Genomic DNA, 22,526 nt, shown 5'->3' with positions numbered 1-22,526 from the left:
CCTTCTGCAAAGGCCAATAGCAGTTGCTCTGCTATATTTGGGAACTTTGTTATGTTAAGGTTAATACCTGACCTGTCGGTGCACATCCAGGGAATGTAAGACTTGTTCATCTTTTAGTTTTGCATGTTAGGGAAAAAGAACAATGTCAGGTGAACAACTTGATTCAGAGACATCTGATACTACCTTGGGCATAAAGGAGGGTTTAATTCTGACAGTAAGTCTATCCCTGAAAAAAACAATGAATGGTTCTTTGGACATCAGGGTTTGTACTTCTAAGCCCCGCCTGGCTGAGGTAATTATTATCAGCAGGGTGGTCTTCCAGGTAATCGTCTTCAAAGGAGCAGAAGCTGCTGACTCAAAAAGTGACAGGGTAAGCTTTTCTAATACATAGTTCAAGTCCTGACAAGTAAGAGTTTTTTTTTCTGGGAGGTCTTAGGTGTATAACCCCTTCTAGGAACTGTTTCGGTGGGGGGGCAGGGAATGCAAGCAGAGATGGCCAAAGCATGCACCTTAATACTGGAATAAGAAAGGCCCTGGTCAAATAATCCTGAAAAGTATCCCAACACTAGGATAATTCCTGCAAACAGGATGTGTTGCACCTTTGACTTGGCATCAGGTAGAAAACCTCTTCTATGTGGATAAGCATGATTTCCTGACAGTTAATTTTCTTACCTCCCTCAGGACAGATAAGCACCTTAGTAGAGTAGTTTACACATTTCAAAGTTAAAATCCAAACCTCCATACTGTTAGCTTGAGTGTGTTCAGGTGTGGATGAATGACAGACCCCTTTAGATGGAGAAGTAGATCTATCACCACTGGAATGATACAGTATTCCCCTTCCCTCCAGGTCAAGAGGAATCAGTGGTGCCGAGGCAAGAAAGGGGCTATGAGCATAATGCTCAGCCTGACTGACCTCACTTTATCAGTACCCTGAGGATAAATGGTAAGGGAGGAAATGCATACACAAAGAACTCTGTCCACCTCAAGGAAAAGGCATCTGTCCTCATGCCCCTGCCTGTTGGGTCCTGGAACATAATCTTTATAAATGTTTGTTCTGACGAGAGGCAAAGGGATCTACACTGGGAAGTCCAATTAGTGGGTGAGGTCCAAGAAGACCCCCCCTCTCCAGCATACATTCATGGGGGTCTAGTACGTCTCTGCTCAGAGAGTCTGCTATGTTGTTGTTCTGGCCCAGGATGTAGGATGCAATTAGTTTCAGCTGCAATTCTTGTGCCAGTAGTCAAATCTTTATTGCCAGGCTGCACTGGGGGGTAAGAATAAGCTCCCCCTTTGTTTATGTACCACAACTGTGGTGATCTGTCCAAATTTGCAGTGTTCCTGAGTTCAGGTTCCTTTGAAAAGCTATAGCTAGAAACACTGTCAACATTTCTTTCTGGTTTACATGTAATTTCTTTTGCCCTGGGGTCCACATACCCTGCATCTTTAGGGATCCAAAGTGTGTTTGCAAGGCTATGCCTGAACCGTCAGAGGTGATGATTGTTTCCGTCTCTACAAAAAAAGTTCACCCCTGGGTTGTGCAGGACAGCCAAAATAGCTCCTTTCCAGGAGTTGAGTATGTTGTTCTAAGTGTTTTTTTTTTTTTTTTTTTTTTAAGGAACCTTTGGAGTTTTCTCATGAGCAGCTTTGAAAGGAGAACCATTTGGATGCAGGACTCCATGTATCCCAAGGCCCTTACTTATTCTCATGCAGAGATTATCTGCTTTAAAGTAGGCTGTGCAGAGAGTTTGTCAAGAAAGAAACCTTGTCTTGTGGTAGAAAGGCCTTTTGCTTTAGTGAATCTTTGTAGCTGTTGGTTTTGATGACAGGCAAAGATATCTATATGCCCAAAAAGAGAGTTATTGTCTGGGGATAAGTTGTGACTTGCAGAGGTTGAGAGTGAGGCCTACTTTCTGGAAAAAGTCCATGGTGACTTGCAGGGCTGCTTGAAGTTCCAATACAGATTTCCCATGGATGAAACAATCATCTAGGTAAAGGTAAATGTGAACCCCTAAGGTTCTGCAATGGGCCATAACTGGAACTAAGCATCTGGTGAAAATTCTGGGAGCAGTGGATAAGCCAAATGGTGAAGCACATAATTCATAGTATAATCCTGCTATGGCATAGTAAAGACATTTCCTGTGGTCCTTCGCTCTAGGAACATGAAGGTAGGAGCCCTTCAGGTCTAGGGTAACCATATAGCCTCCTTGAAAGATTATGGGTAATAGTTTTTGTAGGATTAACTTTTTGAATTTGGGAATGTGCATTTACTTGCTTAACTTTGACAAGTCTAAGACTGGTCTCCAGCTACCTTCCTTTCTTGTGACTAAAAAAACCTTTAAGTAAAACAATATGCTCTCTTGTCCTGCAGGGACTGACTGAATGGACCCTTCTTGCAGAAGTTCTAGCAAGACTAGGGAGGGGGGAATGCCCTTATTGGTCTTTTGAGGGTTTTGGTATCCATAGGAAGGGGAGATTTTCCCTGAACTGAATAAAATAGCCTTTTTCTTTGATATTTAGAACCTACTGGTACCTGGAGATGTTTCACTGTTGTACAATGGAAGATTGTCTCCCTGCTAGAGGGAAGGAGGGGGGCTGGAATATGTTTTGGAATGGGTGGAGGGGTGGGTACTGTGCATAGTCACACCTGCTCTCTTGGGGGGGGGAGGTACCTTTGATTCAATAGATCTACAGCACTGTTCAGGCTACCACCTTCTAGTCTGTTTTGGTCACTTGGTTGAGAGAGACCTCCCCTTTTCTTGTCACAGAGGCCATGATTTAGGAAGGCAATTCCTGTTTTATCAAGGTGTGGGAGACAAAATAATTTTACAGTTTTGATTTGTTTCCCCTTTTTGTCCAATTTCTCAAAGATTTTCTCTGCAGGGGGTTAACAAAAGGAACTCTTTATCCAGTAGGGCATCCAGGAGCTCAGCATTTACTTGGTCTGAGTCCTCAGCCAGTTGTGTTTATAAGTGACAAAACCTGTAGCAGCTGCTCTACATGATGCATCCAGTGCAGCATAAAGTACAGTTGTATACACTTACCATAAATGTAGATGTTTGAGTGTATTCACTGTTGCAGTCATCACATTTGGGTTATCCCGGACTGGGTAGACCTCAGTTGGCCCGAATACCAGAGTCTTAGTATTTCTGCGTTGGTTGCTGTTGCTTCAGGACTGACGTCAGGTCATCAGTAGTATAAAGTAAGGCAGCCAACGCCATTACATCAGTTTTTCTTGCCCTGTCAGGTGCCCCCAAGTGGGAGCCAGGATATGGTGGAAGAACCCCACCAGTAGAAAGTAAATACCAAAAAGGTTCCGTGTAAGGAGAGAGAGAGAGAGAAAGGGGGATGGAGGGAGGGAAACCAAGACTGCAACAGTGAATACACTTGAACATCTACACTTATGGTAAGTGTACACAACTGCAAAATGTTCTTCGTGTTTCACTGTTGCAGTCATCATGTTTGGGTTGATTCCCAAAGCTGAAGAAAAGGGTGGGGGGCAGTCAAGAAGACTGGGGTCTGGCTAGGATGTCCTGCAAGACTGCAGGGGCAAAGCCTGCCCTGGATTTCGAGAAGATAGGCAGGTGGTAATGCCTGGTGAAGGTATGAACAGATGTCTACGTTGCAGCCTCCAGGATGTTCCTGGTGGAGACTCCTCTGAGGAAAGCTGCAGAGGTGGAGGTTGCTCTGGTAGAGTGAGTCCTGACCCCCTTAGGGGGAAGTTTCCCATGTTGCTTGTAGCAGAAATGGATGCAGTGTGCTATCCATTTGAAAATGAAAATGGTTTGTTTAGATATGGCTTTGCCCTTTGCCCCTGCAGCACAGCTGATTAACAACTGATCAGTTTTTCTAAATGATTTAGTCGTGTCTAGATAGAATCTGAGCTGTATGTGCACATCTAGAGAGTGCAGTATCCTTTCCCCCTTGTTTTGTGGGTTAGGGAAAAAGGTAGGCAAATGACTGGATTGGTTGAGAGCCACACTGGACACCACTTTTGGCATGAAGGATGGGTTAGTCCTGAGGGAGACCCATGTCAGCATGGAAAATGATGAAGGGCTCTACAGCCATTAGTGTTTGTAGCTCGGATACTCTTCTTGCTGAAGTGATGGCCAAAAGCAAGCCTGTCTTCCAGGGGAGAAACTTTAACTCTGCTGAAGCTGCTGGTTCAAATGGGGGCAGGGTGAGCTTTTCCAACACAAAGTCAAGGTCCCAAGCTGGGGTAGGTAGTCTTCTGGGTGGCCTCATGCTGCTAGCCCCTCTTAGAAACTGCCTGATGAAAGGGTGTGAGAAAAGAGGTTGCTCAGTGCTGAAATGAGCAGAGATAGCAGCGGTATGAATTTTAATAGAGGAAAAGGATAGACCACTGTGTAGTAGGTTAGCTAGGTAATCCAGAATGAAAGGTAGGGAGGGCTGTGCTGTATCGGCTCCCTTAGCCTGGATCTAGGTGCAGAACCTTTTCCATTTGTCAGCATAAGATTTTCTAGTGCTAGGGTGTCTGGCCTCACGTATAACAACTAGAACCTGTTTACGGAGATTGGCAGCTTGTACAGTGGTCAGGGAATAAGCCAGGCTGCCAAATTGAGGGTCTGCAATTGAGGATACATGAATTCTCCTTCTCTCTGGGTCAGGAGTGTTGGTATCTGAGGGAGATGCCATGGTGGCAGATGCGACAGGCTGCACAGCAGTGGGTACTAATGCTGGTGTGGCCAGTCTGGGGCAATCGGGATTGTCGTTGATTTTTCCTCCCTTATTTTCAGCAGTACCCTGGGTAGTGAGGGAAATGCATAAACTGAGAGGCTGACCCACTGGAAAGATAGAGCATCCACTTTCCAGGCCCTGCAGTGAAGCCTCCTGGCGCAGAACTTCCTGAGCTGATGGTTGGAGTGGGAAGCAAAGAGGTCGACCATCGGGGTACCCCATTTCTGAGTTATAAGGGTGAATGTTCTTTGATCTAGCTGCCACTCATGTGGGTCCAGATGATTTCTGCTTAAGTTGTCTCCCAGAGAGTTTAGAGAGCCTGGCAGGAATTGTGCTAACAGGTGTAGATGCATGGCTGAGGCTGTGTGCCAAAGGGTCATGGCGAGCCTGCATAGAGGGTTGGAGTGAGTCCACTCCCTGCTTGTAGATACACCACATCATAGTGGTGTTGTCTGTTTTGATCAGTAGAGCCTCTGAGGAGAGAAGGGGTCTGAAAGCAATCAATGCATGCTGGACAGCTAACATCTCTTTTTGGTTGATGTGCAGATGCATTTGATGTGGGCTCCATTGGCCCTGTATGCACCTGCCGTTCAGGTGTGCACCCCAGACATAGTCTGATGCATCTGTGGTGAGGGTCTGGGTGGCGTGGAGTTGTGAGAAGGGTAGTCCCTTGTTGTGATAGTATGCTGCTGTACACCAAAGAAAATCTTTCCTTAGACAAGGTATCATTGGTATAAGAGTTTCCAGGTCTTGAGAGTGTTGACAACAAAGGCTTTTTAGTTAACATTGAAGTTTCCTCATATGCAGTCTGGGATATGGAATGAGTAGAATGCAAGAAGCCATGAACCCCAGAGCTTGCAGGATTTTCCTTGTGGATAACTGAGGTCTGGTGGGTATTTGAGAGAAATAGGCTTTTCTGGTGTAAGGGATGCTGTGTCCAGGCTTGCGCCTAGAAATATAATTTTTTGGGTGGGTACTAGTTTGGATTTCTTTTCATTGATAGTGTATCCTAGGGAGGTCAGTAGGTTCTTTACAAAGGCTAGGTGCTTGAACAGCTTTTCCTGACTGTCTGCCTGAATTAGGCAGTCGTCTAAGTATGGGTAGATCTGAATATTTCTTTGGCTGCAAAAAGCAATGGCGGGAGCCAGACATTTTGTGAAAACTCTGGGAGCAGTAGATAAGCCAAAGGGAAGTGCAGAGAACTCAAAGTGCAGTGACCCTGCCCTGAAATGTAGATATTTCCTGCATGATTCACTGATTGAGATATGCAGGTAGGCCTCTTTTAGGTCTAGGGTGGCTAGCCAAGCATCCTTGGAGAGCATAGGTAGTAGTTGCTGGAGGGTGAGCATTTTGAATCTTGGTATCACCAGGAAGGTGATTAAATTGGATAGATCGAGGATGGGGAGTGAGGTGCCCTCTTTTCTGGGTACCAGAAAGGGCCTGAAGTAGGAACCTTGGCCTATCGGTTCTACAGGAACATGCTCTATTGCCCTCATAGAGATCAGCAAAAGGACTTGCTTTTAGGCCTCTGCCCACTGGTTTGCAGGAAGATCTGGGAGCCCTTTTGGAGTTGGTAGAGTGTGGAAAGAAAATTTGTATCCCTGGGACACTATGTTGAGGACCCAGCTGCCGTCGGTGATAGTGGCCTAGGTGCTTGCATGGAAGGAGAGTTTTCCCTCTCAGGAGCAAGTGCAGGTGGGCAGAGGGAAGGGGTGGAAGTGTAGAGTCATTGTGAATTCTTACCATGAGGGGGTGGCTTTGCACTCCCTGGTTTAGAAGTGGAGGTACTCCAGTGCTTTGATCTCTGCATTCCCTGTGGCTGTTGTCTGGGGGGGGGGGGGTTTGCTTCCCCGGGGTCTGGGCTAAACTGACCTGGAGGGGGGCAGGAAAGGGCCAGTGGTTAGATTGATTTCCTCACTACTTCTCAGTTTTGGTGCTGTTGTTCTTGTTAGAGGAGCAATGCCTACTGAACCTGGGTGGCTGGACCTGCAGGAAATTCTTAACTGTCTGCATAGGTTTAGCTTTTTCTTCCATCTTTTGTAAGACCTCCTCTACCTTGGTGCCAAGTAAGTTGTGTCTTTGTGCAAGGGTGCATCCAATAATTTAGATATGACATGGTCTGGCAAGGGCTGTTCCTTAAGCCAAGCATGCCTTCTAAGGACAGAACCGGTGACTGCTGCCTTGATAGATGCTTCTAGGGCATCAAAACCACAGTGTAAGGTGTGCTTAGTTACTTGACTTGCAGAATGCATTAACTCGTGTAACTTTTCTGCACAAGCAGGAAAAGATGACATTTTTTTGTTCGAGGAGTTCCATGTTATGCTGCTGAAATTTTAGCATATGGAACTGACAATTTAGTGCTCTAATAGCAAGAGTAGAAGAGGTGCAAACTTTTTTACCCCCATCTGTCTAATGCTTGGGAATCCCTATCTAAGGGGGTGTGATACTTAGCAGAAGTTTCTTTAATTCCTTTAGGCCCTTGGGAGATAACCTCGGGTCAGCAGTAGGAGTTTTGAAAAGAAATTTGTGAGAGTCAGGGACTCTGTAATACCTGTCAGGTTTCCTGGGAGCAGGAGGGACGGTGTCAGGAGTCAAACTAGATTCCATGAAGACATCATCCACAACATCCAGGACATGAGGAATGGCCAAGGGACTGTGCTGTGGAAGATCTAAGAATTCCCAGAGTCTTTTTTTTTAGACTGAGAGTAGTCTTGACATTCCAATTGGAAATGCTCCCTTAAAAGTATGAAGGGCTTCCCCAAAGGAAAAATCCTCGGGTGGAGAGGTTGAAGAAATGGATTCCTCTGCATCAGAATCCTCATGAGCAGAGAGGGGTTACATGTCTTCATATTTAGAGTCATCAGAGTCAGACTCCTATTCAGATAAAACTACTGTGGACAAATCTCTTTCTTTTGGAAGGGGTAGCTTGGCTTTCCCTGATCAAAATTATAAGGTCTTCCGCCATTTTAAGCATCTGAGACTGAGGCAAGGAAGCAGGCACTTAAGATGGAGTCATCGGTTTCTTGGGTGTGGTTCATACCCTGGGACTTAGAAACTCTGTAGTTTTCGAAAGAACAGTAGACACGAAAGAAGTCAGTTTGTGTCAAGAATCGGTAGTGCGAAGTACTTCCTCGGAAGCCAGTGCCTGCTCAGTGGCTCCGGACCCATTCAAGGTAGAGACAACCGCAGGATCCTTAGTTGATGAAGAGGTTTGCAGCATACCAGACTCCGAAAGGGTCTTGGTAGCAGCCTGCGAATCCACAGAAGCAGGCATCAGGGGCTGCAAAAGCACCTCACTGAGGACCGAAGAACTGAAGACTAGCTTAACGGAAGCGTCGTCGGTAGGTTTGGACCTGTGCGGTCTGTCTCTGTCTTTATCCTTATGTTTTTTCAGAAGATCTGCTGTCAGATGGCTTACCGAAGCCATATAGGAAATCAAGGACTGAGCACGAAAATATTTAGCTACAATAAGGGCCCAACGATGTATAGTTCTGGCATTGAACAAAGCACAAAAGCGACAGTGGCGAATGTTGTGGTCTGGACCTAAACAAGTGACGCAGTAAGAATGAAAGTCTTGGTGTGGTATTTACTTTCCACAGGTAAGACAATTGTTAACATTTTCTGACATTGGTTAGAGCAAGAAAAAAGGATCCCCAACGGGGTACTTAGCTTTAGAAGACTTCAACTTCAATTTGAAAAATGAAAACTCAGGTAGCGGCCGACCGGCACTTGTGCAAACTGCTTCTGCTTTGGACTCCTCGGCAAGAAAGACTGGGGTAATGGTGTCAGCTAACTTGCTTTATACTAAGCCTGTGAACCAGCTTTGGACTGGATCAATGTCTGTGTTGAAGTAGCCATAACTGTATGGCCTCCTGCCATGGTGGTCTCCCCCAAGAAGTTTTAACAGAGGGGTTGGGCCTCGTGGTCAGATCAGGGGGTTGCAAAGGTGCCTCTCCTGACTTGGTTGGACTGACTGTGGATGAGGAAGGTTCTTGGTCATCAGCAACACCCTTTTCCTTCATTTTATCTTTGCATTTCTTGTGCAAGGAACTGGCCAAAACTGAGGCATGTGAAGAAGTGGATGGGGCTGGGTCTGAGCACTCCATGTGGGCTGTAAGGAATTTGGCCCTACACTTGAGGGATTTTCACTGAAATCTAGCACAATCCTGGTAAGAAAAGTCATGCTGAGACCCAAACAAAAGAAATGGAAATCTGTATGCGGTACCTGCTTCCCACACTTCAAGCATTTATGGACTTTTTTTAAACACTGACTACAAGAATTTTTCCCCAATGGAGTATTTACTTGAAATCAAGTTGTAGAAAACTCTGGAAAAAATGGTGGACTGTAAGCATTACATAAAATGGAGCAGTGCATTTGAGTACATGGATAGAAAAAGCTGAAGATGGTGCCGACGGATGCCCTTCTTATACCTTGACATCAGTCCTCAGACATCCACTGGCTAGGGATGATGTCTACTGTTGGAATCAGACCGATCATGGGTTTCTGAATACAAAAAATACTGAACTGCAGACTAAGGTTATTTCCAGCACATCCAATTAACTTTTATTGCAAGAAAGAACTGGAAAAACAAAAGAGAGCAGTAAAATGTGGGAAAAAGTAGAGTTCATAGCTAGGAAAGTTTTATTTATTTGTGGTTCTAACAATGAAGGCAACAGCCCTCATACTTCTTGCATATGGACCTCCACAAAAATCAGATTCTGACAACACCTCTGGATAATTTTGTCAACCGATGCCCAAAAGCTTAAAGAAAAGACCTTTCCTACATTACATTATCTCAGATACTTACCTAACCAAGTAACTGCTACTCCAAGCCGTCTCCCACTAGACTTGGCTATAAACACCTGGAGAAGTGGCCTAAACTCAGACTACAGCAGCAATTCAAAGTCTGTTACAATTCAAAGTCTGTTACAAGGTCATCTTTTTTTAAGCAAAAGAATGGATAATACCCCTAATGGAATGTTGCTCCCTCACCTTTATCTGAGCCTCAAAAAAGTCTCCTCAAATGGTATGAAGTTAGCTTACCTCTTAATCTTCTCCCACAAGAGGAAGCACCACCACATGTCATTAGCATCTGGCCATATTCCCTTATAAGGAAGAATAAGCTCAGCAGAATCCCATGTTGTGTACAAGTTGCTGTTTTGTGTTTACTGCCCCCTTCTGACCCTCTCTTGTAGATATACTCACCTTAATAAAAACAAACACACCACGCCCCAGACTTGTACACGTACATAACCATCAAACTTCATTAGGCCACAATGCAACATTTGACATGTGAATTTCCCAGTAAGCAAACACAAATACATAAATAAATAAACACTACTTCTAATGAATGACTCTTCACTGCAACAGGGTCAATCTTGTGGAGTCAATATCAACTACTTACTAATACAAATGTGTATCGCAAGCCAGCTCCGTGAAGTAGAGGGATAAAGCCCTGGCAATGATGCAGATGACCAAAGTTTGAATAGCAGCTTGGATGCCCGTAGGAGCTATCTGGGGAGGATAGGAGTGGGTGGCCACAGCTGGCTCATCCATCGGGAAGGAAGAGGGGTAAAAAGCTCACACTCATCACAAGAGTGATACCTACTGGAGTTTGAGCCTAATTCCCCACTATCATAGTGCATCTTGCATTGGAAGCCAAAGGGAACTGGGTGTGCAGATTCATGATTTCCCTCAGCAGTGGTGGAGCTTGGAGGAAAGGGTCTGCTCCCAAGGGAAGAAGGTAAGCTGCCCACACCAGGACCAGCTGACCTACTCCCTACCACCTGGCCCTTGCCAAGGACTGAAGAGCTGACCAAGATTCCAGGGTAGGAATGAATGGCCCATAAGGCTCTCAACTAGTCTGGGAATGCCTTGCCCCCCACCCTTGGGCTACATTAACCTTCTGGATGCTAGCAGTGGAGCCATGGCACATGGTGTAACATCCCCACTCTGGGCCAGTAATCAAGAAGCCTGAATCCTCACCCCTGACACTGGAGAGGGTCATTCACTTGAAACAAAAATGGATACATTCAGGATTTCCAGATGCAGACCACTCTGCATCAAGCACAATTTCCCTTAAGAGCACATAGGGAACACGCTCACCTCGGGGTCTGGGTTTCTATCTCTGTCTCACCTTAGATCCCCAGTAAGGCCTCCCACTGGTACAGCTGTAGGGCTAGGTCCTCAGCAGAGTGTCCAAGCCAAGTCCTCCAGCACCATCTCTGTGAAACCAGTGCTTCATGTCCCTGCTCCAAGGAGCTGGCACGCACATCTGGGAAAGGCTGGCACAGATTACCCACTCTATCAGCTTTTCCCAGACTATAAGGTAGATTCACTGCCACCAGTTAGTTACTGTAAGAATCTTAAAATGGTATTCAATTATACTGAGTGAAAATAATATTAATATAAATGGTAATGTAGACCATACAGCCAGGCATTCAGGAGCAGCCAGAGCTGTCACCAAATATATGCAAGTACTCGCAAAGATTAAAATATTCTCTAAAAGACCAGCCACAATGAAAAGTTTAAATATATTTAATAATAAACAAGAAAAAAACATGAAAATACTAAATATCTATTTACAGTAAACACCAGAGTTTCAACCACAGGAAATATTAAAATAATACAGATGAGTAGATTCACACAGTTACAGAAAAAAAGTACTTAACTAATCTCACTATATTTTCCTGACTGATCTAAAGAGTTCCGATTCCCTGGTTCACTTACTAGAGCAAGGCAAGATGAAGTAGGTGAGGGATCATTCTGTGTCCGGTTCCAAGAAACAAGACTGCCCAGTCTGGCAGACTTCTTAGGGTTGCCACCCCTCTGTTTTTTTCTGGACTATATGGAAATCAAACTGATTTTCCGGTAGTCTGGAAAACACTTTACAAACTCTGGTATTCTGTTTCAAAAAAGGAAACAGACCATCTGCGTTTGTAAATTGGCTGATTTACTATGCTTTTTTTTTTTTTACAGAAAAGCATAGTAAATCAGCCAAAAGCTGGCATCAGGAATGGAAAAAAAGGGCATTCTCCACCATGCAATGTCATAGTGACATCACAAAATGGGCAGGATACAGGCGGGAGAGAGGGCGGAGATGGGCAGAATTACTGGTGATGCGAGGGATGTGGCCTTACTCCGGTTTTAGCCAGCAAGGTGGCAACCCTAAGACTTCTCAATATAAAATCTAAACATTATTCCTGGGATAGCTTACAGGATGACATCACTTCTGGTCATCTGACTTCTGGTTCCCACACTATTCCCTTTGGCTAGACGCTGCCAAGATTTAGCATCTACATAATGCAGATCTGCTACAGCTCCTGGAATTCATAAAACAATTTTTACACTTCTACTCCTCCTATAGAGCTACTAAGCCAGGCTTCTCACACACATTTCATCTCTGGCTGCAATCAGAACTGTAAGACAAATATTTTTTTATTGCCTAATTTAATTTCAGCTACTCCAAAGTTAGCTGGGACTGACCTTAACCTCTTCTCTTCCAGTATCCTCTGTTACAATATATACATTAAACTGTTCAGTTATAATAATGCATATACATTTGTTTTCTTTCCAGCAGGGGACACTGTTGATACATTTTTAACACAATCAGCTTTACAAGTACATTTTCAACACAAGCAGCTGTACAAATCAGTTTGATATTCAAATAACATAATTCTTTACTAAAATCCAGCTAGCTGTGCTGCCATATGTTACACATCCACTGCCCTACTTCTCCTGGCATAGCTGGCAATACCTCATATCATCACACATGGTCTTGGGAAAACAAAAAAAAAAGGAATGTGGATATCTCAGCTTTATTTTTGAGATACTGACAGGTGTGACTTAACTGAATGCTATGGTTCTGCACCAGTATTAACAGAATAGTCGGCTCTGTATTTCACAGACTGTAGACAATTATATTTTAAGCTTACACTACTCACTTTTAAATACATTTTCTGTTATGTACCTGTAGGTTTGTCTATTTCTCCTCCGTTTCAATATAAAACTAATCTGTTTGTAGACTCTGCAGTATGCAACAATGTTATGCTTATGAGTACATTTTTTTAACTCAGGCTTGGGTCTTGGATGAAATGGGTTCATATGGACAAGACCATCAATCCAGTTAAAGAAATACAACAAATTCAGAGGAGGATCAGCTGATTCTCATGACTTGCCAGTACACCACAGGTTACAGTAAAGTGCTATGTATGGTTCCTCTTTGAAGATAAAATCATACTGCGTAGAGAATTGTACTTACAATAATTACAGGATACCGTCAGTATCTGTGTTATCTAATGTATATTTTCCATATTTTGTAACAGCAACACAACATTTCACAACTGTACTGCTACATATGTTGCAGCTTTGTTGTTTTCGTTAACCTTTGCCTTACCAATAAGGCACAGGTTGTGGCTGAAAAGGGTCCTCAGGCCAGTTCACTTAACTGGTTAGCAAAGAAATATATATAAATAATAACAGTCATGAATCTTCTTGCTGTGTTCAACACATTATATCCTACTGATGAGAAACTACCAGTCTCATGCTAAATCAAAAGACTGCAGCTTAACTCGTATTCTTCACTAGTGGACATTTGTTAAATTACGTTCAGTTTTCAAAACAATAACACTGCACAAACCACTCTCATCTCTGTGTGATGGATTCAAAAATGATATACTTCACACTGCCTAACCTGTTATGGGGAAAATGAAGAGTTCAGCGCAACTCAAGTCTTTTTGAATTCCTCTGTTTTAAACTGCTGTTATTTTACATATGATACTCTGAAAGAAACCAGTGAATGGGTACTTTCCACAGAAATCTGGAATCAATTACATGAAATGGCTTGGAGAACTCACCCAGAATTTAACCAGAAAGAAAGCATTGGAGGGCCCTTTTTCATACAGTTCCTTCAGCCCCCCTTTCTTCTCTGGAAACTTGTCATAGATTTGACGGACGTCTACAGACTCTAGAAGTGCATCACTGTAGGTTGGATTAGACTGACCAATGTGGACAAACAGGTGTTTGTTATACTGTTGGACAGAAGGAAAAAGGATTAACTTTGCAAAGAAAAGCAATGCTTTTTATTACTATTTTAACTTCCCTAGTTTAAACAGTTTTGCATTGGCTTTAGCAAAAATGCAGCAAGTAAGCCCACCACTGCAGACCACATTTGAAATCTCAGAGATGCCATGTGGAAGTCATTCAACAAAGGTATAGATGACAGTACAGACAACAGAAAATAAGCTCAACTCCATCCTCTCTAGGGAATGTCTGCATTATCAGCTCATTTGTTAATATACACCTATCACCTTGGAAAGCAGGAAAAACTGAAAATCATGGCAATTTCTTCCTTCTGCATCTGCTGGTGGGCACAGCTACCTTCACTCCTCTATGAACTACAGATTGCAATACTGAAAACTTGCCCAAACTAGAAGCAGCCTTGAAAAAAACATTTCCTCTTCCCCAAAAGTCTGCATCCACCACTCAACATTCCACAGAGCCATTGGTGTGTGTGTGTGTGTGTGTGTGTGTGTGTGTGTGTGTGTGTGTGTGTGTGTGTGACATAGAGAGAGTGTCAGTGGCCTGCTCAAAAGGCCTGTTACAATAAAACTACACAGCTGAAACAACTGTCCCCAAAATTAATTAAAAAATAAACAGGGTTTGCAACACATGACGAAGACATGCTATGTGCAGATGTGCAGAAAATTAACAGTGTATTTGATTTACTTCAAGATGTTTTATTCAGAGCTCTTATCAAGCAGAATACTTTTAAATTGAATAACAATGTTCTAACTGATGTAAAACTGAAGGCCAACAAATTTGCTTTAGAATCCTACATCAGTTTAACAGCAACACATTACTTTAGCATTAAAAACAATACATTAACATATCAGAGAGAAAATAGTACTTTTTTGGGGGGCGGGGGACTTGGTACATATTCTCTGTTCTCATTACTTTTTCCATAACTATTTGTATGTAGTATCTAATTACATTAAATTACATAAAGCTTGGATAAACAGGAGAAATTGACAGCAATCAATGGGCAATGCATAACTACCACCATACAGATTATATTCTTAAAGTAGCTTTCCCCATCTGCAGCCACTGCAACTGTCTTGTCTGTACTCAGTTTCATCCCATGTGCCTTCAGTTTTGCATTCTAATTCCCTATTTGCTGAAGTTTTTGCTTAGAGACTGCCTGTAATGCCACATCCTCTGCATGCACCATCTTTGTTGATCGGTCCCTTTCAATCTGTTTGGTAATGTACTCCCTTCACCTGTGTGAACAGCTGTGGACTCAGAGCTGAACGCTCTTTAACACTAACTCTCTCCCACTGGGAACCCCCTGTGTGAATCCAAACACTGTTCATACTTTTCCCCACTAAGAAAAAAAATACAATGTTTTACTGCCTTTCAGAATATTCAAGCAAAATCCAGTTCTACGAGACCTAACGACTATTGAAACAAAAAAGGAAATAATGAGAGAATTACCACTCCCCCAACCACATAAAACAACCTTGTTTTGCAAAGATCTGACAGGTGAGTGCTGGTTCATGGGCATAAAAGTTGTAGTTGGGTCCTGACCTTCCCTCTAGTACTACGGGGGGGGGGGGGCAACATTCTCTGTTTGGCTAGGTAAGGCTTTCTTGTATTTGGTTTCATAACCTCCCTTAGAATGTGTAACACCTCTTCTGAGAACATGTGCCTAATGGGAAAAAGTACTAGACTATTTATGCTTTCAACATTGTGGTTTCTAAGGCTGTGGTGTACAAGTGATCCTTTGTTGCGATTCAAAAGGTCCTTTGTTGTAATTCAAGAGGTCAACATTCTGAGGCAGCATTACAAGTTGCATCCTTACCTGACAAAGTAAAAGGGAGACTCAGTGTTACTTGAGCCAAAAGGGGACTGTGATTAGGATTTCTGGCCTGTCACCCTTTATCTTTTGTATAAATCTGTAGATTAAAGATATTGGGTGAAATGTTTCCAGAAAAAGCCATATCCAGCTTATGCAGGATTCGTCCATTATTAAGGTACTTCTGGTTTCCAGGTGCTCTGCACTTGTGAACTAAGTCCAGAAGTAGATCATTCTTTAGCGTCCACTCATGTCAGTTCACATCTGTCCTCCTCAGCTGGTCTGCTAAGAATGTCTCCTGAAATAGGTTGGATGAAGCCCTGAGGGGAACTGCAGACTCCTGGGCCAGGTCTCATGCTTGTGCTGCCTGTTTGCACAACAGGTAGGAAACTGTTCCATTCTGTTTGATGATGTATCGTATTACTGTGGTGTCAACAGTGAGGATTTTCAGGATTCCCTGTTGCAAACGGACTTGAATGCGCTGATGGCTAGAACTACTGCCAGCATTTTTTTTAAGTTGATATGTCTCCTCCTCTGGGTTTTATCCAAAATCCTATGGATCTTCAGCTCTCGTAACTGGGATCCCCCCAGGCAGTTATGTGGTAAGCATCTACATATATGGCGTAAGAAAACCCCAGACTGAGAAGTACTTATCAGATTCACCAGGAGAACTCTTTCCTGATGCATAGCAGTAGTGGCATGGGGCAGTGCAAGAACTGTGTGCTGACATGATCTGTTCATTAAGTACCACTTGCAGCTTCCTCATGTGTAGCCCTGACAGAAGTGCAATCTAAATGAAAGGGGCCATATAGTCCAGCAATCTCTGGAACTCCCTTGTAGTAATTTATTTACACTCTGCTATTTATCCAAAGTAGTCAGACAGAAAAAAAAAACACTGTCTGAGGGGAGGAAGACCCTCTAGTGGTTTGTGTCTAACAGTGCCCACAGGGACATGATTTGTTGCATACTAGATGAGATGTGAATGTTTAGAGAGAACAATAGATCTGAATGCAAGTCACAGTGAACTGTACAATTTTCTGACCCTCCCCTAAAATTGCTGTCTGAATAAAGCAGTCATCCAGATATGCATAGCACTGGTTCTGCAGTAGCCAGTTACAGGAACCGGAGCACCCTAAATGTAGTAAGCACACCAAACAGCAAGGAGATGAAGTAGTAATGGCAGTCCATCCCTGCTTTGAATACATGAAACTGCCCACCCTGACTATGGCATATGTAAGGTAGGCATCCTTTAGATCCAAGGGTAGCCATGCAAACTTGTTGGAATAGCAGTTGTAGCTGGTCCTGCAAGATTATCATTTTGAATTTTGATAGCTTTAGAAAGCTTTTTAGCGTTGAAATTTATCTTCATGTTTATCCTTTCTTAGAGTTAGGAACACCCTGGAGCAGAAGCTTGTTCCTGCATATTTTAGTACTCTCTCTCTCTATGGTTACCTCCAAAGGTAAGACTTGTAGCAGAAGTTGGACTAACAAAGTCTGGTCCCTGGGGAACAAAAGAATAACTGAGCACTTTTGTCTTAAGAACTACAGTCTCCATCCCTGCCTTAAAATCAGATGCATCTCTATTTGGAAATTCCTGTACCTTTTTTTTAAAAAAAAGGCTTAAACAACCCTCTATTCTTTGTCTCAAAAGGGCTCAAGAATGAGGCACTGGGGAGAGTGTGGGAAAGATGAGTATGGACTAGTCAAATCTGTTCCCTCCACGGGTCTCAGCCCTGAGGACCCACAGGCTTTCTCCTTTTCTTCACTTGCCATCATTTCTTGCAGTGACCTTTACTACCCTTCTGCTGTTGTCCTATTTCATTCCTCTGGTAACAAGGACAGCTCTTTGTAGGACAATTTTTTTTCTTTTCTTCTTCTGTATTTTAGTGGAGGGAAATAAATAATTGCATTACAGAGTGTACAGCTTACCATTTTTCTCTAACCTTTTAACACCTTTTCTGCAGGGTGTCCAAAGATGAGCTCCTTCTTCAGTGGGACATGAAGGACCACCATTTTCACATGGCCTGACAAAGGCTGTGTCTTCAGTCAGGTATGCTTCCTTAAGACTGACTTCATAACGGCTGCCCTGCATATATAGCATCCATGTATCACAGCCATATTTAAAGGTGTGCTTTGCTTAAGACTGACTTCATAACGGCTGCCCTGCATATAGCATCCATGTATCACAACCATATTTAAAAGGTGTGCTTTGTCACCTGAGACATTCTAGTACTTTCATTTTCAGATCCTTATCATTGAGGCCTTAGCCTTGAGACAATAGGAAACTCAATATTTAAGTGCATGAGTTAGGGAACTAAGGGGCCCTGAAGATGCAGGGTAGCAGAGGTGTAGATATTCTTCTCAAATCTGTCAAGAACTTTATACTCCCTGTCATTGGGCAGTGCATTCCTGGCTGTTCCCTTGCTGGAATCCATGAACAAAACAGCTGGATACACAACATGTTTTTATAAATGTATTTGAAGGAATCAACAACATTGTAAACAGTCTGGCTTCTTGGGAGCAGGGAGTTGGAAATCTCTAAGGATTCAGTGAATGGAGGAATGGCTACTGGCTAGAGCTCAGGCTGGCCTAGAAGTTGCTGTCTCTTACCTGGGTTGGAGAGAACCCCTTAACATCCCGTTTGAAGTAATCTCTCAGTCTGCAAAAGTAATCCTCAAATGAGACATTCTTTGTTCCAAAAGCAAAGAACATGGTGTCCTCAGTATCAGACTCATACCAGGTATCTTGAACTCATGGCTCTTGGGATTTGAGCAGCTATACAACCAGTATAAATCTAGAGGAGGGAAGCTACTATACTACATTTCAAATTGCAATAACTAACTTTCTTTTTTTTTGTCCCTTAGGTTAGTGTCCTAGTCCTCATACATCCCTCAAGTTCATTTTTGTGTTTAAGACCCCTGCTCACATACAATAGGATGTTTCGTCAGCACAGGCCAGTATGTCAACCTTAGAGTTACAGAATTCCATTTTTCTTATGTACACTCTTGGCTGTTCAGAAGAAAGCTGCAAAGTCTTCAAGAAATGTACAAAATCCTAAGTTAGCTTCATTAGATCCTGTAAGCCTGGGATGGGAGATGGGATGAGTGTCCACCTAACTCATGCTGTGGATAGTAGGTGGGTGCCCATTTTTGTCTGCACTATTTGGCTATTGCTTTAGGGGATACAAACTGCAGATCTATATCTAAGACCTCAATCCTAGCAGACTCAGACTCAAAGCAATACTATCCTTAAATACAATACAGGCTTTAGATTCCGAGGCCCAAAGACAGGCCTCCTGGATCAACATACTACTGAAAGCAGTCATCTTAGAAGGACGTGACACCATCCAAGTACGCTTTTTGATGACTGCTATCTCAAAAGCTTATATCCCAAATCTGGGAGACAATAAACTTACTAAATGCTTTCCTGAAATTGAGACACATTTATTTACTTAATAATAGCAAAACAACACAAAAACAAAATAAACAAACACCAACGAAGCCAGTGTGCTACTTTATTCTCCTGGTAGTGTGCTACTTTATTCTCCTGGTACCCTCCGCCTTTCGCCTTCAAGGGATAAATTACACAGAAAAAACAGCAATCTTGAATACAAACATCAATTAATCAACTAAACAATTAGATATTCACCAAGACAGATGAACATTATCAAAATTCAATAAGAAGTAGCCAAGCAAAAACCACAGAAAGCCCCCAAATATAGTAACATATTAAATACAAATACATTGTTCGTACATTTTTGAAAAATTTCTCAAAAATGTATCTAATCTATAAAAAACATACAAACATGCAATTCACATCTTTGACCTCTTCAAAAAGTTAAAAAATTTAAAGGGAATTCTAAATTCAACCCACCAGGAAACAAAGTTCCATAATTTAAAATATATGTAGTTTCTAGCTGGTTTAATAAAGAGCAAAAATTCCCTTTCCAACCTACTGGTCTGGCCAAAATACTAAAAAATAAAGATGCACCATTACCATCATGTTTCTTAAGAAAGTGTTCAGTGACTGGGCTCTCCCTTTTCTGATTTCTGATCATCAGCCTAGTGTTCCAACACCCTAATTCTCACCATCTTTTTTGTTTGCCCAATAGACCAACACAAAACACTTAAAAGTCAGCTGGAACTGATCCGTAATGGCAACAGTACTGTTCAAGTATAGCCAATGCTCGGACGAGTGAAAAAAAAACGACAAAGTATACTAACACACAACCACACCCCAAGATATAAATCACCCCACAACATTTACAATGAAATCTCTCATTAGTAATACATTTACGACCATTAATAAAAGAACCTGAAAGATTCTTTATTCTGTTATAAATACTGCAATTCCCACATCTAAAACAGCCCACTTGGGTACCACAGAGTTGCAGTTTGGACAGGTCTATTCAAAAGTTCCTTTAAATTACAATAATGACTGAAAGAAAAATTAATCCTTTCAGGAAAAATTGTGCTCAAAAAATCATCAGAAATTACCATGGGCCATAATTCCTTCACAATTTTCATCAAGGAATACGAAAAAGGACTAAATCTAGTAACATAGAATAACCTATCAAATTTCCCTTGTGTCACTCCCAGTACCCCTATCAGAAGTACCATGAAAGGGCCTACTGCCTATAATCCCATTCACTGCCTTTCTTCCAGTAGGTTGGAAAGGAAATTTTTGCACTTTAAATTTTAAATTTGTAAACTTTTTGAAGAGGTCAAAGATGTGAATTGCACGTTTGTATGTTTTTTTTACAGATTAGATACATTCTCAAGAAAATGTTCAAAAATGTATGAATAATGTACTTGTATTTAATATGTTACTATATTTTGGGGCTTTCTGTGGGTTTTGCCTGGTTACTTCTTATTGAATTTTGATAATGTTCATCTGGCTTGGTGAATATCTAATTGTTTAACTGATTAATGTTTGTACTTAAGATGGCTGTTTTTTCTGTGCAATTTATCCCTTGAAGGCGAAAGGCCGAGGTACCAGGAGAATAAAGTGGTACACTGGCTTCACTGGTGTTTGTTTATACATTTAATTATTTATTTATTTGCAGTTTCTTAACCAGAAAGTCCACTGGGCCGAGATAAGCCCTTTTTCAATGGGAGGTCCAGGAAGAAAAAGTTCCATGTACATGCATGCAAAACAAAATCAGCAAAAATTAATACACAAAATTATAACAGCAAAATCACCTTTCCCATGCTCTGGCATGGGCTTCCCCAAACAGACTGAAATCATGACCCCTCTAAGTGAGCACACCTTCCTGTCCTCTTTCTGAGAGCAGGGCCAACTCCCCAGTTTCCCAAACCACAGAAACCTAAATATATCCTCTGCCTATTTCAAACATGGATTTCATTCACTCTCATAGCCTTACCACAGTGGCACTGTTTCCCAGCAGATGTTCTAAAATCTCCTCAAATAATAGCATGCCCACCAGAATCTGGAATTCATTAATGTGTTTGCCCCACCTGCCAACACCACCCTAATTTCAAGGTTATTATTCCCCACCCTTGATGAGAACAATTATCTTCATCATGCTGTCAAATCATTTGTTAGAAGTCATTCTCCGCTGCCTCACCAAACTCCTTCCACATTATTGCTTCAGCTCCATGCCTGGCATGTCAGTACCTGACACAAAGACAGCCCTCATTAAACTTCTTTTTCTTTAGTTTAATAATTTACTTCACAAGTTGTGTTTACCAGTGTTCCTAAGGGTACCACCATAAGAAGCACTAGCCAACTTTTAGCAATCTCTTTAGCCACGGTCTCCACTACTAATATTTTAAACAGGGTCTTTTCAGACTCCACACCCCCAACTTTCCCAGATTTACAGAAGTAATTCTTCCAGATGTGGGATATGACTGCATCCCTCAAAGAGGCATTTGTTAAGTCTTCCCAGAAGGACTACTACAACACTGAGTTTCTTAATTCTGTTCCATCACCCACCCCAAATTTTCTGACCCAGCCAACAGCCACCTGATCAGCTGACAGCTCAGTCTCATCACATCTCTTCACCTGACAATCCAAAGCATACGAATGAATGTTTGACAACATCACCATGAAGCTGATCATTAAGCTTTTCCCCAACATATGTTTATGAAATAAACGTATAAGCAAACTTTTCCTTAAAAATATTCATTAAGGTCCAAGTTCCATAACGTTTCTCCTCTCGTGTTTAAATTAGCAAAATTCCATTCAATCTTGTCCTCCTGATACCCCATTCATTCCATGTGACTGTTGGGAATCTAGCTAGAAACACAGAGTCAGTAGATGGTAATATTTCAACCACCACACGATCCCCAAGAAAGCCAAATATTCTGAACATCTGTTATGTGCATTTGCACCATTAGGAGACAAAGTTTTGCTTTCTTTGATTTGCACTTCCCAGTTTGTGAAAGGCTTAATCAAATTCAACTTCACATGGCTTTACCACATGAAGTTACTACTGTAACTAAACATCACATTAAACATCTGAATGTCTGCTCATGGAATACAAATACGACCAGTACCCTTTTAAACATGTGATGCTAAAATACAAGATCTGTGTTAGTCCACACACACTGCAGCCACATAGATTTAAAACTAAAAGTTTTTAATAATACTAAGTTCACTTGCTAATGTATTGGCAGTGTGAGCATATTATCCTGGACTTAAGTGGAAAAACACTGGAATACAACAGTCTCCATGTGTCACATATGATACTTGTCAGATCCTGCAGTGTAGTTCTTGCTTGTAATAGTTCATCTCCCCCCCTTTGCCAAGATTCCCTCAAACACCTCACACCTTCTCTTCTTATTTTTCTTCTCCTTAATTAAAATTACTGAATTATTAGCTGTTAAGAAATTGGCTTTGCTTCTTTACATAACTTCTGTTTTTGACGGTGTTCTTTTTTGTTGTACATTTACTACTGAACTTAAGCTCTCACAGGAATGCAGGCATGAAGTTAGGACAGATTTTTTGAAAAAAGAT

The 22,526-nt window shown here is 42.1% G+C and overlaps 1 protein-coding gene across 2 annotated transcripts in view; it reads right to left on the bottom strand.

The window, feature by feature from the left end:
• Positions 1-22,526, bottom strand: part of LOC122791574 (transcriptional enhancer factor TEF-1-like) — a 1,293,239-nt gene that overhangs the window by 105,725 nt on the left and 1,164,988 nt on the right. For both annotated transcript variants that reach the window (XM_044059336.1, XM_044059337.1), the window contains one exon: positions 13,552-13,725. In XM_044059336.1, coding sequence (XP_043915271.1) covers positions 13,552-13,725 — 174 coding nt within the window. The remainder of the gene's footprint in view (positions 1-13,551; positions 13,726-22,526) is intronic.

The sequence above is a fragment of the Protopterus annectens genome, chromosome 17.part0 (genome assembly GCF_019279795.1).
Source record: "Protopterus annectens isolate FY-2018-M chromosome 17.part0, PAN1.0, whole genome shotgun sequence".
Lineage (NCBI taxonomy): Eukaryota > Metazoa > Chordata > Ceratodontiformes > Protopteridae > Protopterus > Protopterus annectens.
Note: the sequence above shows the minus strand (reverse complement) of the source record. Positions and strands in the feature narration are given on the sequence as shown.